Source organism: Ptychodera flava, chromosome 12, assembly GCF_041260155.1.
Source record: "Ptychodera flava strain L36383 chromosome 12, AS_Pfla_20210202, whole genome shotgun sequence".
Lineage (NCBI taxonomy): Eukaryota > Metazoa > Hemichordata > Enteropneusta > Ptychoderidae > Ptychodera > Ptychodera flava.
In genome coordinates this window covers 31,610,715-31,630,160 of record NC_091939.1, presented here as the reverse complement: position 1 = coordinate 31,630,160, position 19,446 = coordinate 31,610,715, and the positions used below count along the sequence as shown (strand labels likewise).

Sequence of the window (19,446 nt, the reverse complement as noted above, 5' to 3'; positions counted from 1 at the left end):
AACCTGGCGTGAGCTGCCAAATTCCGGATAGGTTTGTACGAAATAGGAGAGACACAAGAGAAACTATTATAAACGATTTTATTTTTTTAAATTCACCGACTTGAACCAAGTCTAGGTTATTGCTTGAAGCTTTACATTCCACACATTGAGATGACTCACATTGAGATGACCAAAGTGGAGGCAGGCCTACATTTTTGTTAATAGTCCCATGGAACAACCTGTTTGTTCTTATTCAGTCAGCTAGGGAGTCAAAATCAGGCTGAAGTGAGTAGCATGCCTCCGAGCTTTACTTCTGTGAAGTTGGCATTTAATAGTTAGTGACATTATAATGGCTCTATGGTGGCGTGCCACACTATGAACAGTAAAGGAATTAAAATTGTCATCCCAGCCAACTGGAAAAGTGTAGATATATTGACTGATCCCAGAGATGAGTTTGCTTTCAATTTACTCTTTGTCTCCACAGCATTATATGGACACGTGAAGACTTTGGAACTTTACCTCAAACCTAAATGAATGACTATTTATTATCCTTGCATTCTTGGATTTATCCTTTATTGCTCATTAATCAAACCATCACTTTCACTGCATAGCTGTATATGAGATTCCATCAGATAGCGTCTAGCACCTAACGCATCCAATCTGGTGTCTCTCACCTAAAAGATGACTATGTTTTCCATTTCATCATACATACACAATCATATGCACAACAAATTTCAAACCGCACACACACAAGGTTAATACTGCTATACAGGTTTTATTTAAAATAAATGAGAGCACTCACTGAACTGATACCAGTATGTCCTAGAGTGAAATACAAATGAGGATTAAGGCATTGCACAATATGGCAACATTAAAATCAACTTGAAGTAATTACATTCTTGATTTACTATACTGACCAATGGTGGCACAATGTTATATTGATACAACGGAAAAACATCCATGGCAGGGATTTCATAATACTTGTGCATCAATGGCGGCGAGTGCAGTGCCTTCTGATTGCTTGTCTGTGTAAATTTTCTCCTCCAAATTTGATTGTGATTATGTAATTGTGGTATGCAACACCACCCTTGCAGGTATTTTAGACTAAAGCAATGATTTTCATGAGCGATATTAACTAGGAAGTGTTATGTGGCACCAAGTTCATTTTCTGGGGTAACAGCGCCCTCTACAGACCTGGTTGCACATTCTTAACATTGATATTTGAAATGTTTTGATTGGTAATCATTTGGCTTAAAATATACATTTACAATCATGAGAACTACACTGAACACTTCTGTAAGCAAAAGGCTAATTCTTTACACAAAGTGAATCAAAATATTGGCTGATCTCGTCAGATTAAAGCTCCATAACTTCCCAAAAATTTTTGCAATATTTAGTTAACAGTTATATATGTCAACTAGAATTCCTTGGACCATTCCCTAGGTCATGTGGAAGTAGCAGGTTTTCAGCTTGTCAAAACAGCCTGTGAAAGATCTACAATGTCTGCAACAATAATATACCTTACACTCCCATACATAGCATTTTGTTGACATGCTATAGGCTATTTCCAAATGCTTAGGTGTATACTCCAAGGAAAAAAATAACCAGAGTTGACATTGGGACAAATATACAGAAAAAATGTGATGAAAGTGGGATTTTAAATGTTCATGGCAGAGGAATGTCTTTCTATCACTGCTGGGTAACATCAAATAGAGAAAAAATTCTGAACATAAGGGGGGTATTTAAAATGAACTTCTCTTTAATGTTATCTTACAATATTATCTTTAATCAGGATTGGATTGCGATCGCTCACTAAAGCATTCACCATATCCATATGCAATACAACTATATTTCAGATACATTCACTGTATACATTTGACAAGTGCTCTACTACCACAGTATGTTGTGGGGAATACATGCAGATACTATCCAGCTGAAAATGAAGTTTACTAAGAACGCTGAGCACTTCATACAAAATATAGACAAATGCATACAATTCTATTATTACCGCAACAGCTATCATCTCACCTGTGGAAAATTGTATAAATATATTCCCCGTTGTTTTTATGAGTCTTACTACTGATGTGGAAAATGGTTTCACTTTTTACAAAACAATACTTCATAATTTACAGCAGTATGAGATTTTCCAAAGATTGACAGGAATGTTTGGAAAATATGAAGGTGAGACACTACCAGGTCTTTAACACTTAAAACGTTCATGATTTAAAGTTGAGCGTATTAATATTTAGTTTTACAAAGTTTATTAACTTGTATGTTGTGTTAAAATTACTACAGCAAGGGATTAATGAGAACACTATTCAATGATGAAAATGACAACAAAACATTTGATCTTGAAAAAGAAAATTGTTTGGACAGGCAGACTTAAAAATATTGACTTGGCTATCATAGGCGTTCATGATTACATGTAAAGAGAAAAGTACCAGTACTTCTATACAAAGAAATGAAAGATTCTCTGTAGGGGTACAAAACACAAATTACAACACTTTTTTGTTCCAAGTCAGCAGCGATGAAACACAATTTTTCACATTAAGAAAAGTCTCAATTTTGAAGCTTTGACTGCATACAGAAAAGAAAGCATGATATCAGAGATGAAAGATGAATGACAGAATCCAGAAATGTAATGTAGAATTCTGGGTCATCATATATTGTGGCATTTCACATGTCAGTGGTACAACTCAACCATACAGCTATATCTTACAAAGGAAAGCAGAATTGAAAAGATCTTGATGAAATGCATGAATGTTGCAGTGAAATCTGTATATATCTATTTCTTATATTCTATTCTTTCAACTTTGACCTCTTCACCGATCAACTGATAAACATACGTAACAACAGTCGAAGCTTGGATATCCATCAACACAAATGAAGGTAACACATTTCTGTAACACAATGAAAAGGAAACTATCTTAGTTAACAGTCACAAAAACACAAGGGAAATTCACTAACGACATTCTTGCTTCTCATTTAGACACATGATTTGCATCAGAAAAGTAGAGAGCAGTAATGTTTTGAAGTGCGGTTGGATTATCAAACAAAGAAGTGAACAGAATTTTCATGGAATCATACCTGCAAATGGTTTCTGTCACAAACAACATCATGAACAAAATGAATGAAAGTTTGCAGGCTTCTTTTAGCTGTTAAATACCTATTTAATTTAAGTAAGGAGCTTCAGTTTCAATGCTACAGGTAAATAATTAAATTTCCTTCTCTTTAAATGGAAATATCTTTCATAAGTCAAATTCATACTCCGCTAGTTGGTTTCATATAGAAAAAAATTACATGTAAGAGAAATTGTACATCTGAACTATGCTGTTGAAAAGTTCGTGGTGGCACACCTAGTGAACTATCCATGAAGTACTTACGTATCTAATGGATTGTATGCTCCTGTCGCAGACCCTGGATTTATGAAGAATTTATTTTCATGTTCGAATGCTTCAAATTTGTGTGTGTGTCCTGAAATAAGTATATCAACATCTAACTGCCTCTGTACCAGTGCTAAACTTTCAATGTCGCCCCATGGTACCACTTGATGACCATGACAAAGACCAATTCGAAACTGACCAACTGTGACTACCTTCTGTTCTGGGTAATTCAACTGCTGAAATTAGGACAGAAAAATAGTACCGTAATAAGATTTAGCAGCGATTTGAGTTAGTTAAAAGATCCATTCAACAGTTTACAATCAGTTTTGAATAAAGTATCTGTTTGCTTGGCGAGACTGAAGATTAGTGGACACAAAGAAATTTTGTTTTCATTGTTAGTAACATAGGGAGTCCACTCACACCATTAGTATTATTTAGAGCCCCCTAACAAGACCCCTCGTATTCCGCAACTAAAGGTGTGTCCACTAATCATCAGTTATCTCATTTACTTTTAATCTTCATTCATTTTCAATCTTATAATGACACATAAATGTGTCAGAGTTCACAGACTAATCTTTGTGACACTATGGATTAGTGTTCTAATTCAGACAGCAATTCACACTGCACATAGCATGACAATAGTACAAGCAAATCTGCACCTTTAGCAGTACCTGACACATATTTGATTCAAAAATATTTTGAGATATTCCTCAACTGACTCAAAGTGTTGAAAAATCCTCGACATTTATGGATACGCTGGTTCCTTTTTACCATTCAAATGCATCGATTTTTGCCAAACATTGATGAAAGGGTTAGACTCAATCCAGCATGATCTATATTTATTGTCTTTCTCAAGAACAGTACACTTACCTCATCAAAATCTCCTTTCACCACATGAACATCACTTGCTAATGTTTTCAAGTAATCAATGGATTCCTTTGTACATAGATTTCCTGTACATAAAATATGTTGAATTTTCCCAGGCACTAATAATTTCTTGAACTTGGCTGGCAATCCATTACAACGGTAAGGTACGTGAAGATCTCCAAGCACTAAGACCAACTATATAGAAAGACAATTGAAATTAGATTAATTGATAAAAGACATCCGTTGTCAGACGTGTATCTTTAGAAGGGTCTGTCATTCAATATGAGACAAGTCAACAAGTTGTTAATTGTCATTTATCGATATGAAACTTCCAAAGAACGATGTGATTGTGTACTGCGTTCAATTTCACTTCATGGCAAATTGTCCTCATTTGACCTTTACTGCACCCTTAGCCTTTCCGGACGTCCACAAATGTATTCAAGACTATGCAGGTGCACCCGGTTTTCAAGGTTCAAGGCGTCCACCATTGCCAATTTAGCAGTACCTATAGAGATCCAAGTTCTGTACATTCATTTGAAGGATCTGGACGACTAGATGTCCTCATCATAATGGAAATTTTCATTTACAACAGGTGCGTTATATGGGCAATGAAAATTTTACGAGCTGGATCACAACACAGTACCCTCCCCTCGCTCTGTAATTTTGACTTCCGGGGTCACATGACGGTGACGTACACATGTTATTTGTGACTTTATATCAAATTCTATGACAGTTTACGCTATTCATGGATAACTATAGATATCAAAACGTCGTACGAATGATTTGTAGAGAACATTTCCCCTATGATTTTCTGAAAAATTGGTTAAATGGAAAGACGACAAGTGGCTTCCACTTACCATGTTTGCCGCTGCGCAGAACCGTAAGCGCAGATCGATGATCTGGTAATTACTGACATTTACAACACTAAATCTGATTGGCTTAAAGTAATAGTGAAGAGAAATTCAAACCAATCAGAAATATCATAACAAACATATCATGGCAGTCTCTCGGGGCAAAAGAACATGGCGGTCAGCTTGAACTTACGTCGAGCAAGCTTCGACTATCAAAGCAATAGTTAGGCACTACCGGAGACCCATTGATTGAACTTTGGTAGGACAAACAGAATGAAGTGTCTTATACCGGGAACAACGTTAAAGGTAACTTTCCCTTTGTATGTTCAACAAACGCCTCTATTACATGTAATCAAAACAATGCTGTGTGGGGACGACTACTTCCATGAGTGACTGTCGTTTACTCCTAGAAAGATGGTCTGTTGGAAACTGTTGAAAGGTTATGAAGGAATAAGCATTCCAATTTTATAAAAGAATTAGAATGGTAGATGACTGAGAAGTACTGTACTTTATTGGGTTTTTTAATGTTGCAGTTTTTGGCCGAGCGATACATTGCCTTTCCAAGATTGGTGAAGATCTTTACATCGAGCCACTGGACTATGGAGTAAGTAGCTCCAAATCTTGTGTTATGACCACAGTCGCTTGGTGGGCTGTTCAGCTTTGGGACTATTCGCCCCATAGACGAGTGTACAGAAGCAAGAAATACCCCAAATCTGGAAACAGAATGGCTATAAAAACCACGCCATGTCACATTCCGTGTCCGATTTCACTGTGATAATTAGCAAGTTCATCTATCATGCAACCGTCGATCGTTCCCTATCATTCTAAAATTTCATACCTGATACTTTATCTGATTCAAAAACGCTCGTTTCGTGTGCTTTTCGGCCGAATTCGACGGACACCTCGCCAAAACCTGGGGGTGAGCAACATTCCGGTCACCTCTTGGGTACCTCCACTTTACTGACGTTGGCGCCGCCTACCCATTAGGGATGACTGGAATGTTGCTCACGCTTATGTTTTGGCCAGGTGTCTCTCGAACTCGGCCGAAAATCACAGGAAATGAGTATTTTGTAAGCAGATGAAGTATCAGGTATGAATTTTCGTGTGATTTTCGACCGAGTTCAGAAGACACGTCGCCAAAACATAAGGCATGAACAACCTTCCTGTCACCCCTCATGGGTACGCAGCGCTAACGTCAGTAAAGTGGAGGTGCCCAACGTCCACTGTGAGGTGACCGGAATGTTGCTCACGCTTATGTTTTAGCGACGTGTCCGTCGAATTCGGCCGAAAATCACAAGAAACGAGCGTTTGTGAAGCAAATCAAGTACCAGGTATGAATTTTGAGAATGATAGGGAACAGTCAACGGTTACATGATAGATGAACTTGCTACTTTTCACGGTAAAATCGAACGTCGAAGATGACATGGTGGCACTTGGGTTGTTTCTCGCTTCTGTACACTCGTCTATGGGGCGAATAGTCCCAGAGCTGAATAGCCCACGAGGGACTGTGGTTATGACACTTGAATTTACCATCTGCCGTTGTCTATCGTAAATTACCTTGTGTTTAATCTTTCTTGTGCATGTTGAAAATAATGCAGCTAATCGGAAACTGCTTAATCATGTGGTAAATTTGGTTATGTAGACTGGCAACATTTACTTCGTTTTTTCAAATCAAAACAAATTGACTGACTGAAGGCATGATGCCACATTTCATCGTTGATAAAGAAATATCGTGAAACGCAATACTCTGTTAGCATGCCTATACTGTCTGTAATATTACTCCACATATTTCTCATTTTGCATACTCCATGAATCCGAAAAGATGATCTTAATAGGAAGGATGACCTAGAACATGGTCCCTCCACAAATCTGTTTGTACTGGTGAAACTGTCAGTGTGCAGGTACTTAGAAGCTGATGCATGCTGACATGCACAGTATACATGTTGGCAATAAACATTTATTTTGATCCCTATCCAAAATTAGGGAACCACCAAAAGGAAATATCTAGGAACAATTTAAATTGAAAAAATTGAATTTAAAAAGTTTTAAATTAAACAAACAAGCAAACAAACAAACAAAAGCTGTATTACTGCCAATCAGAGCTATATAAATGATGGAAGTGATTTAAGTCATGGTAACACAGCTCTCAGTAAAAAATTGGTTGTCAAGGCTGCCAGCTCTTTATAGCGCTGCGTGATACAGTAATAGTTCTCTTCCTTCTACAGCAAAATTCTGATCATTCTACCAAGGATTGTGAGGCCCAGTCCCCTGTGAAATCACATTTTGGGAAAATGTATTGTCATTTTCAACAAAAGCTCTTTATCACTGTAATATTCTTGGTACACAATCATGAATCAAAATCATAAAGAGACTTTGTTGAAAGAAATTGACTTTTTCCTGTATTATTCTTCGTAGGGTTAAAAGAATATGTTTTCAATGAAATCACATTAGAAAAATGTATTTATATGCCTTGACATGACAAATGTGGAATAAGATCAAAACTCAAAAAAGAGTATTAAATTCTGAATAATTACTCCTTGTAGAGACAGGCATCAGTGTAGCATACAGTACAATCCCAAGACATTTGAATCTGTCAAAATGCTTAAGTTCTCATAAGAGATCTTCTCTTTTCCAGCTTGGGTTGAGGACTGTCAATTCATCCAGATCAGCTTATGCATGTTTTATATTTACACCAAGTTTCTTTTACCACTATGATGATGGTAAGCCAGAAGTCATATCCCAGCAAGCCCCAGCCGATGACGATGACAGTGCATTTAAATGCAAAATTACCATGAAGGTACTGTATTTTGCAACCAGTGTACAGAACTATCTTCAACCATCTTTTCTACTTCCATACAATTTTAATTTTAGGCTATGTGATTTCTTCTGAGCATGTGGGAATGTTACTCTTCAAATAATGTGGTAATATTGCCGTGTCTGTGTGTCTGGCTGAGTATGTTAGCATGCACAAGTATATATGTTTTCACATGACTAATATGCGCAGAGCCTTGAAAACTACGTCTCCTACTTAATTACATTTAGCATACAGGTTTTCTCATGCAAATCAGATTAACATTTGTTGAAATGTGTGTGCTAATAGTGAACTGTCTATGAAAAGTTATATTGACATCAATCACAGCTGATATTCCATAGCCATGAAATGCAGTTCTTGGAACATACTGAGGAAGAAACAAAGAAGTATACAAATTCTGTAAATCAGCTTTTGCAGTATATAGTGTGCTGGTATTCATTGCGATTTCAGAACAAGATTGGTAGGGATTTTGTAGTCACTGATTTAGAAGTTTCTGTGTTGACGTCTTCTTTTCATTTGTTCTGTTTTCCATCAGTCATGTCTGTCAGTATTCAAGTCACTTGCAACCATTGAGAAGACAGTGGAAAAATGTAAAATCAAACTGAATGCCACTGATGCAAGATTGATTTTCACTTTGTATTGTAAATATGGTAAGTTCTGAGCCAATGGTTTTATGATGAAGAGTAAATTGCTATTTATTGATAATCCTTAGATATATTTACTATTACATTTTAAGATAGTGCATGCTGTAAGTGTGTTGAAATGGATGTTGTAAAACTTCTATAAGTTATAAAGGAAAAAAGATAGTGGAAGAAATTCATCAAGATGGAGAGATCCGTTTGCCTCTTAATTTATTGAATCAGAATCTGTAAATAAAGTGGATGAAAATTTTTAAACTTGAATGAAGCAATGGCCTGAGTACATTTTTGTCAGGTGTTAGCTTTTGTATTGGCTGGCTTTGCAATGTTGCCAATTTTGCTGTATGCAAGTGCATCCTCAATCATCAATCTGTCACCCAGCTCAGCAAAGGGGCGTAGCAGAGTTGCCATGCCTTGCCTAACTTGCTCTGCTTGCCTCACCCAGCTGGCCCATTGAGGACTCAAAAGTTTTACATTATTGGTGCTGTACAATGCAAATGTCCACTATGCAGTGAGCTTGACATTGTAAAGACTGTCATGGAATTTTTCATTGAGTATGAAGTAAGATCCATGCAAGTACTAGTTTTGACCTGATGTATCCAATAATTGTTTAATTTCCATTGACAGGTATTACAAAGACATACAACCTTACTTATCAAGAAACAGAATCCCTTCAGGCAGTTTTTTCAAAAGATCTCTGTCCTAATAAACTTGTGGCACAATCAAGGTAAACATTTTAACATTCATTAAAGGTATAACACTTCTGAGATATCAAAAGTTTGTTTTTAGATCCTGAACATGGTTTACAGTACATTCTATCGTTCTGTATTTACCATTGCTCTCACGCTATGTATCAATGTGTATTGTAGTCTGTGAGGACACAGAGTGATATTTCTGTTAGTGTTAGGCACCACATAACATACAAAACCACCCTTCAGCACAAATCTCTGTTATTGATGTGTTCACAATATATTTGCTGTGGACACGGCCCCTCAACCACTTTTTCACTGAAGTTGCCCAATATGTACCATACATAAGGCCGCACAGTTTACAACAATTAGCATCGGTAATACTTGCAGGTGAGATGATTGGACCAGTTATGCAATGCTCTTCACACAAGGACGAATGATACATTGATATGAGTAACACCACCTTAGTATGTCATGATAATATTGTTTATGTTTTTTGCAATTTTCTCCTATAAGTCTATTGACGTGTATCACTTAATTTTGCCAACTGATATGAGGCAATGCTAGATACAGGAAAAGTTGGTGGTTGCCATTCAACCAACAAAACTTTTCCTTCTGAGGTACAATGTATAAAATCCTCATTTCATGCTTTTGTATCTTACTTATAGGCTGCTATGTGAGGCAGTTGGTAACTTCCAGCCATCGCAAGAAGAAATCACTTTAATTGTTTCACCAGAAAAAGTCAGCTTGAAAAATTACGTAGATGATGAGCCAGGTTGGTTTTGGTTACTTTTTCACCAAATTCTTTTCCAGTGTTCAAAAAGATCTAATAAAAGTCTTTATCTCAAGTGTAGATTTTTTGAACATGGATGACTGTGCAGTGAATGTTGACAGTGTTTCTATTGGGAAAGCTGTTGACCTTGATGGAGATGTTTACAATATTTTTGACCTTCTTAGCCAAGGACACATTGATGGTAAAACATGCACACAGTAAACAAAGGCACTGCATGAGATAGTTAGCCACCTTTCCTCCTATCATAAATGAAAACTGATAGTGTTATATGAAAAATAAACTCGCACACTTTAATTCATAACCGTGGTATGTTGTACAGACTATCCTCCTCATTGAGCCAAAAATGGAATAAAACAAGCTGTAGTTTCATACCTATAGGTTCTTGTACAAAGATGTAGGAACATAGTAAATAGTAGATGGGTCTGCTGTCCTCTAAAATGGCTGTTTTCATACACAAACTGACAGGATTGAGAGAAACTACAAACTTGTATTCACTAGCTTGGGAAATCCATTTGTATTGTATGAATGAATGTATGACCAGTGAATGCTCTGACAGACTGTCATTTTTTGGCAACCAACGCCATACTTTTTATGGAAATTCATAAAAATTTAGAATCAAACAGTGTTTCATCTAGGCTGCGCGATTGCGCAATTCCCCCCTCTTTGGCGTGCTGTGCGCCGCCAATTGTACGTAGAAGGGGCGACCCATCGCGCACTGCACTGAGCTAGCTGGCTGGAATGGCATATCAAATATCATGGGTGTCACACTTCGGATATGACCCGTTATCATTATCGGCACCTGTTGATACTTTGGCAACAGGCATTGTATAGTGTAGCAAGAACATTTACGTCAAAGGGACTAATTTTTGTACTTTCCGTATGCTGATTTTGCATATGAAAGCATGTCAGCCCATTGATAATTTAAAGTTCATTGCCCTAGCTATATAAGGTTTTGTGTCTCATAATATCTCTGTACGATCGAGAAAAGGAGACAAACTGAAGTTTTTGTGCATAGTATGCATGTCCATAACACTATGCAAATAATTCTGGTAGCAAAAATTGACACGGAAATTGGACTTTTCTGTTACAGAAACGTGTTCAGTTCAGTGAATGGCATGGCATTGGCACTTTGACGGGATTGCATGCAATGACACAAGCAAACTGTAGTGTCAATGGGCCCGGTTTTTGAATTCAGTGAACAAAAATTGACTTGTTTTTCTGGCAAATAAACCCTAAAGTTAACTGTTGGTGACAACCAACCTTTCTTTTTGTTATTTTCCCACTGTAAAATGACTGACAAAAAAGCAATTGGAGCGAATCTGACATCGAGAAACTCCACATTCAAAACACGGCATGGCAGACAGACTAATCTGACCTCCTAAGTTGTTCCTTTAAACTCTACTGAGTCTGCGCACAAGACTACAAGACCAGCTAGGTCACTAGAAAAATACAGCTAACTGGTTTGTATAGGGCAATCTTGATCCAAACTCTACAGTGGTTAGGGATGATATAAGCACAGTAAAAACGTGACAAACAAGTATATTATTTTTTTCAGAAGATAGAAAAACATTCCTTTATAACTACTAAAGATTTTTTCTTGCTTTGTGTAAGTACACACAGTTCAGTTAAAAATGAAAAAATTCCCTTGAGGTACATGCGCAGTGGAAATGGCTAGCTGTTGTTATTGTGTTTGAATGTACTTTTAAGCCACAAGAAAGTAAACATACAGAATATGTACAAACAAACATACAGAATATTGTAGCATACAAAATACGCTACTATTTTTCCAGGAATATTAATGCTTATGAATATTAATGAGCCGCCCGCCACTCGTCTAAGCTCTATATACATTCACAACAGAGATACTCCAATTTGTTGACTTTTGAAAAAATCTTATAGAGGATGGTGTTTGCAGCCAGCAGCTTGGATTGTGTAAGCAGGTGATTTATGGCTTGTAGTATGTGTATCACAAGTGACATCACTGCAACATTAAAACTAATGTGTAAAGTCGTGATTTACGTTTCAGTTAAATCCCCCCCAAAAATTTTAAAATCCCCCTCAAAAATTCCTGCAGAGGGGGACCAGTCGCCCCTTGGTGTAGCATTGTGAAACACTGATCAAAGACTCGATCAGTGATACTTCAATGAATTTGTTAGCTTCCTATTCCATTAGTTCTTAGCTAAGTTTATTAACATTAATTTAAAAAACACTTACATCTGTATCAACTGAAAGACAGAGCTTTGCTATATCATGACGACATGTTTGTTTATTTTATTTCCCTTTAGACCCAACAAAAGTGACTCGCACTGAAATGGCTTTGTTACCAGAGGAATTTGATGATGTCACAGTCGGAGTGGACACAGAAGTCACTTTCTGTTTAAAGGAATTAAGAGTATGTAGATGATTCTGTTAAATTGAATACCAATACCGGTAACTACAAGTGCCAGTATTTTGAAAGTTTATGCAATAAAGGCAGAGATTTTGGTAATTTATGTCATGGTAACTTTGCACTTTGTGTATTACTAGGGTGTACATGATCACCAAATCATGTCAACCAGAATGCCTTGATATTTTAGCAGACACAAGTGGTCAATCCAAACTTGCTAAGTTGGTTTGTAATGTTCAGATTCTCCTCCCAGTACTAGTATTGAGTGTGTTAGACTATTTTAGACTGAACACCCAAAGGGTTTAAGACACCTCGCACCTAAACCAGGTTGACCCACACAACTTTGTCCCAAAATCATTTTGTACCAAAACCACCTTGTCCCATGGCCCCAAGTACCACCTCATCTCAAACTACTTCACCCCAAGTTCTAGCTCATCTCAAAACCACCATTTGGTCTCAGTGTAACCTGCAAAACCACATGCACATGTACAATTGTAGCCCTACTAGCATTTAATAGTATGGTGAAAGTCTTTGACAATGCTGTCTCCCTACACCTTCATACTGCAAGTAGAATAGAAGCTGGTGCCATGCACAGAACTGCGCAATGTCAGTTTCTCAAATGGTGTTTAATTTCAAAACTTTCCACTCCACAAAAAAATTATCTACAGTATGTTCACAAATTTGCTTCAGATATGTCCACGTTCATCAATATTCCCAATCACGTCAAGCGTGTGTCCGGTCCAGGATGTTCCAATACTTCCGACAGAGTCGGAGTTGGACAGATGCGTTGTCATTGCCAAACTTACGATGCTAAACTCAGAATGACAAATCAAGAAATGTTCACAGACGTGTGAAGCGGTACGGTATACGTGTATAGTTTTCCATGGAGTGTCGTTTGTACCTCCGTGAGTCTCCTAATAAACCAAATGTTTATTTGACTTCCTCTGTTTTGTTCTGTCGTCGCTAAAATAGAGTGTACTACGTTGTGTGCAAGTGCAATCGATATTATGACGATAACTGACGCGACGCAGTTTCGATCTGCATATCAGTCAAATTTCACTACGTTAGAGAAATTAAGGGGATTCCCTGCCCGAGTTTTGGAAATGCATCCGATTTTTGTACTTTTTTAGTTCCAATCATAAGTCTCGCAACTCAAATTGGCAAATAATGTAATACACGATAATCTGGGCTTGTTTTCTGACTTTCAACCGCCATCTTGATATTTGGCCCGAAAACAGCATCTGATGCAGGCCAATGATGTAGACGCCACAAGCAGAAAATTGATAGGCAATTTTACGTGACTTCTCTCGTCCGATCGTTATATCCAAATTTGCCTGACGTACCGTACACGTTTGCCATCGTTTGGTGTAGGGTAGAAGACACAAAACCAAACCAAACGGCCCTTTTCAGGACCACGAAAATTTCCAAAAAGAGAGAACCCGATAATACATTTTCTTTCATGGTTACCAAGATCATGGAGGTAGCCAAGATGTAATCGACTTGAATGTAATCTGATTACATTTTTTATTCCCAGAAATGTGGCGGTACGTACAAAAGTTGGAGAATTGTGAAGATGCTATTGCGCACATCTTTCAACACTGGAAATCTTGACACATATTTTACTTATTTTTAGTCACCGTTAGCAGATAAAGCGAATGCTAATTGACAATAGGTACACATCCAGCTGACTCTTGTCTTACTTTGCACAAAGTTTGAATGACAATGGTATTCAAATCCCCATCGGCGTCCTCTGGGTCGACGTTCTTACTGGCCACACACAATTACTCACTAAAATTGTACCGAAAACTTGAGTCATTATGCATTGATAAGGTATTTACCCTGCTGTAGAGCATTCCCATTTCCTAAGATTTCATTAAAAACACGCAAAACACTGCAATTTCTGGGGCTCTCTGTTCAAGCTACTCGGTCGACGTCTCTTTGCATAATGAGCGTCCTTTCATGTAATCCGGTATTTATAACCAATTGTCTTTAAATACAATTTTGCCACCACAGTGAGCCCTAAAAGTCTCAGGTGGTCAAAAATATTTTCAACATGGCAGACTTCTACAGGTAAAACACATAAGATTACAGAAGTCAAAGTAAGGTTTTAGTTTATAAAGGAATTCGATACCATAAGTGCCTGAAAAGATGACCCCTTAGCACAAGAGAAAAGTAATCAGCACTTTAAATGAAATATATTCCACCCTTGTTTTTGTATGAATGTAATGCTGCTTTTTAGTTCAGTAATCCATACATGCACTTCTTTCACAGATTTGATTCATATTATAAAGCCAAATTTAATTTGATTTGTCCTATAGGCCATATTATCATTTGCTGATGCCTGCTGTCTTCAAGTTTCCTTACAATTTGAAACTGTAGGCAAGTAAGTATGCCAAGTTATCTTGCTTAAATAAGCAATAGATTTACTGTTTAAGGTAGAATACAGCTTGGGGACAGATATTCCAACCTCAAACTTTTACAGTGCCTTTTTAGTCAACCATGTATGGGGGCTCTTTTTGCAGTTCTTTGAGTCAGAAAAATTTTCACCATTTTAGTATTTCAAAAATCTAACATTTTATCTTTCCCCATAGATTTAACACAGGGAAGGCCGCCATTTTGAATTTCTTGAGTTGTTAAATGTGTGGTAGTTTGCTTCATACCAAATTTTGCACAATGACCCCTGATTTTAATTCTTGATTTCAAAAGTTACCTTGGGGAAAGTCTGAGCAAAAGTTTAAGTTTTTCCAATCTCAAGGTGCGAAGTACCTTAATGTCAGTGTACACGCTACTCTTTTTGTTACAGCTATATGTATATACGGTACTGGTATTGGAGGTACTGTCTAATTTGACATTTTGTCAGAACTTACAGGGTAGTACCGCGGTGTATATAATGAAAAATACTTTACATGATCTGTCCTGCTCTCATGAAATTTATGGCTGCATAGATGATATCAATAAGATTTGTTCTAAGAGTTGTAACTGAATCCTATGCAGCAGACTTTTGAATGTATACGTTTGATTGCAGACCCATTGTGTTCTCATTGGATGGTGACAGTATCTATGAAGCCAACTTTGTGCTAGCTACTCTAGCCGAGCCTAGTTCCATTCAGAATTTGAGCCAACCACAACAGTCAACATCAACATCAAGTCACAAAACAGTTCAAAAAGGGTCAAGGTATGAAAATGTCACCGTGAATTTCATCCAGAATGCTACAAATAGGCATCTAACACTGATAGTTGTGGGTGATTTTCCGTTGTCATTTTGAAACTCATGTATTCATTGTATCATGCAATATCTGGTGGGCTTGTGTGGGGTTCAAAAACAACGACAAGTTTGCTTATTCCTCTCATGCTTTTCATACAACACCTGAAAACCATCAACCATAATATCACCTGTCAGATATCAAAAATCCCATGATTTCAACTGATGTTTTAGTTGTTAAATCTACTCTGTAATGTAACATATTGGTCACTGATGGTAATATTTTCCGTGATCATTTCAGGGAGAAACAGACTTCACTGAAATCAAGGAAACACAGGAATACAAATGAGAGCAGAGTCAGTGTGAAACAAGATCAGTTGTTACACAGGTAAGAGTTGAAAGTAATCAGCAATATACAGCAATCAGTGCAATGAAATATTGGAGTGGCTGGTTTTGAGATAGAATGCAGCTCACCACGGGGACAAATATTTGGACTCTCAAACTTTTACAGTATGTTTTTTGCCTACCACTTGGGGGGTTTATTTTGAAGCATGTGGAGTAAACAAGTTTTCACTTGCTTAACCCTTTCACCACCATGGTTTGTCCCAAATCCATTGTTTTCTATGGTAAAGTTGGACCTGTATACAGGGAACTGGGGGTGAAAGGGTTAATTTTGCGAAAATCTGGAATTTTATTTTCTCCCATAGAGATAAAACAGACATGGCAGCCATTTTATATTGTAAATATTGGGTAATTTGTTTCTCTGCTGCCAAATTGCATGGTTGCCCCTCACATTGGACAGCCGTGTGTTCCCTTGCCAAGCTGGACCTCTTTGGCAGTAAAAAGATGAACAGGTTGTATCTTGTGTGTCTTATAACATGAATATAATTGTGAAATTTATCTTGAGAGTGATCAGCTATGGCATATATTACATAGTTTTAGGACATCAAGGACACAGAACAATCTGACACCGTCTGTGAGCAGTGGAGGGAGGGGAGATGCTGGTCCAAGTCACAGCAACATCAATCAAAGGAGAGATGCTCCAGTGGCGGAAGCAAATGAGAGGAAAGATGCTGTTGCTAGGATACAAACCCAGGATGGTGATGATGATGACAGCAATGCCTCCAGTCAATCGTTCCCGTACCAAGGTATTTCAAATGTCTCTGATTGTGAAAATTATAAATTAAGTGTTGGTAAAAAAGTAACAATAAAGAGCAAAACAGTTATATGCCTCTAGTGATGTATCAGTTTCTGCTTTAAAGAGACTTTTCAAGTTACATATTGAGTACTCTAATTTCAAACTGATATGAATTAAAAAACCCCAAAGAGATTAATTCATGATAATAGATAGATAAATGCCTGATTGGCAAGTCATCCTTCTCCATTGTTTGTTACAGGAACAGTAAAGAAACAGGAAACAAAAGAAACTGATTATGTCAAGTCGGAGACAGCAAAGACATCAACAGAGACGTTATCAATGGCACAACAAAGAAACACAGATCTTGATGAAAGCACTGCAGACGTTGACATGCCGACAGATGAGGAGGAGGAGGAGGATTTTAATGTTATACCCAGTACACCTCCCTCTAAAAAGGTTTGTGAATCATAATTGTCTTCACTAACGATTCTCAGTTAAACCAGGAAAGCATTCACAAGTGAAAGATTTTTTCTGAAATCGTAAAACATTTTGCATTGCCGAGCCTTCAAAACATGTATTTCCGGTGATTTTGTGCTAGTAATTTTCATATTTTAGGCTTGTCTAAATGTGTGACCATAGTAGTATGTGATTTAGTGATGAGGTTTGACCATTTTGAGCAAGCTATATTAACCAAAATGACAAACCTTGTTGTAATGAAATTGTTATCACTGTTTCTATGCCTGACACTATCATCCTTTCAAGCAATGTCTGATCTGTTTGAATGGAATACTAGACTTGTTTCCAATAGTGTTTTTAAACCTTAAGTGTACAACACCATGCCTTGAATTCTGTATCAATCAAAATCTACGATTGTACATGAATTGTCCATCAGCTCATTGTTAGACTTTAGTAATCACAGTAACTGAAGTCTTGATGGAGTGGATTTTTTAAAAACTTTTGAATTTGTTCTTTTCTTTTCAGTTTAAGTCCATGTTCTTTGGATCAAGCCAGTCCCAAAACACCACATCACAACAAATGGTTGCTAAGAAACCAGCGGTCATATTGGCAGAAGACACAGATGAAGAGTCAGATTGATGGTCATGTACATGTGAATGTAACGGACGTTTTGATTGGTTGTAAAGTTGCTGCAAAGTTTATTTTTATGATGTAAATGCTGCAAACATTCTGTAAAGGCAGTTGACGCATTCTATTCCATTTTGAACCCTAGAATAACCTAGCAGCGATTGAATGTCTGTTTTTAAATTTTCAGAGGTGGGTTAAATTTTCTTAAATTTCGTAGTGTGTCACTACGATGGATTTAAGCCATACCCCTGTATCTGAGCAGTTGAAATGGTAATTGCTGACTTCAAAGGTGTCATTGAAGCACATGAAGAAATCACAGGCATTTACAATTGTACAGAAACACAGATGTTTGTAAACACTAAATGGATGACTCCAACATGAATTGATTGCAATTGTTTCACCAAAATACAATAATTGTTAGAATTCTTTGAGCCCCGAGCCCAGACTGAACTTGTTGTTGTGAGTCTACATGAAAGAGCATGTCGTGCATAGTTGTTGTGATGCACTGCTCTCATCATAACATCACAGTGTAATATAATATTGAGATGAGAAAGTCATCATGTCCACTATATTATAAATATTTTCCTTGATTTTTTACAGTAAACCTTCATTAAAGGCTTTTCTACATACAATTGTAAGCCATCTTGAGTGTATTTTTGTGTGCAGCAATGTGGGTGTTTTAGGTTATATCTAGTCTTGAAAATAGAGATCGTGCTGCTCGGACAGATGTACGGATTCCTTTATATACACCAGTGCAGAGCTTCAAAATCCAATTGAGGTTCCTGACGCTACTCTTTTTACACAGAGGGTTCAAGATGATGTAATGATCACTGATTTGATAACACGTACAACAAACAACAGATAATATTCTTGTAACAATGTGGATTGTCCTTGATGTTGATTCACTTGCCGAGTCATCATGCTTGTCACTGTGAATGCAAGGGTAACCTGTCCACTGTCTATAACCATGACTCATTTTAAACCCCTAATATTTAACACCAGGCCCTGCTTTGCATTTCAAATAAACCAATATTTTATCACAGATGAAATCATTGCAGATTTGACAAATGCCCAGCCCATGTAAAATCACAAACTGATGGGCAACTGGTGTGGAGTATTAAATTTGAAACGCACTTCCATCAGGTATATAACCCTCTTACTGCATTGCAATGGATGTATGTAGCCACCTCTTGTAGGTTCTGTTTCTCCAATATGCTTTACCTGAACGCGAGAGTATGTACACACAAGTCTACAGGCAGTATCCGTTGTATTGCATGGAATGTCCCTTACCTATTTCTGACAAAAGCTGTGATAGAGGGCGCTGTCACAGTGTGCTATTACTGAGCACATTGAATCACATCCACAGACCCAACGGGAGGCAAGTAATCCGTCATGTGCAAGAGAGAACTTAATTGAGTTTTCCTGTTCATTTGTGGCAAATAAATATGCTGTTACATTCATGTAAATGCTACTGCTCTGAAATGATGCAAATTTACAAATTCATTCATTTTACAAAATCTTTTACCAGTGTGCGTTCACTATATTTCATGATTGACATAATTTATGTTATTGAAATTAGAAAAGGCCGTTGGTAGTAAATCTGTACATGTCAGCTCCCTAGGGAG

The 19,446-nt window shown here is 37.3% G+C and overlaps 3 protein-coding genes across 4 annotated transcripts in view; 2 read left to right on the top strand and 1 right to left on the bottom strand.

Annotated features, from left to right (window-relative positions):
- The window catches only part of LOC139145666 (sulfite oxidase-like), a 438,941-nt gene that overhangs the window by 40,628 nt on the left and 378,867 nt on the right, over positions 1–19,446 (top strand). The gene's annotated exons all lie outside the window — the stretch shown is intronic.
- Positions 735–5,145, bottom strand: LOC139145631 (vacuolar protein sorting-associated protein 29). The gene is made up of 4 exons (XM_070716905.1): positions 5,087–5,145; positions 4,233–4,424; positions 3,363–3,598; positions 735–2,879 (listed from the first exon to the last, which is right to left on the bottom strand). The coding sequence occupies exons 1-4, from the start codon at positions 5,087–5,089 to the stop codon at positions 2,765–2,767; spliced, it is 546 nt and encodes a 181-aa protein (XP_070573006.1). The 5' UTR covers positions 5,090–5,145; the 3' UTR covers positions 735–2,764.
- On the top strand, positions 5,088–18,453 carry LOC139146280 (cell cycle checkpoint control protein RAD9A-like). Its single transcript, XM_070717687.1, has 13 exons — positions 5,088–5,109; positions 5,581–5,684; positions 7,716–7,877; positions 8,428–8,542; positions 9,158–9,257; positions 9,888–9,994; positions 12,298–12,404; positions 14,717–14,781; positions 15,424–15,573; positions 15,902–15,988; positions 16,537–16,748; positions 16,998–17,194; positions 17,720–18,453. The coding sequence occupies exons 1-13, from the start codon at positions 5,088–5,090 to the stop codon at positions 17,831–17,833; spliced, it is 1,542 nt and encodes a 513-aa protein (XP_070573788.1). The 3' UTR covers positions 17,834–18,453.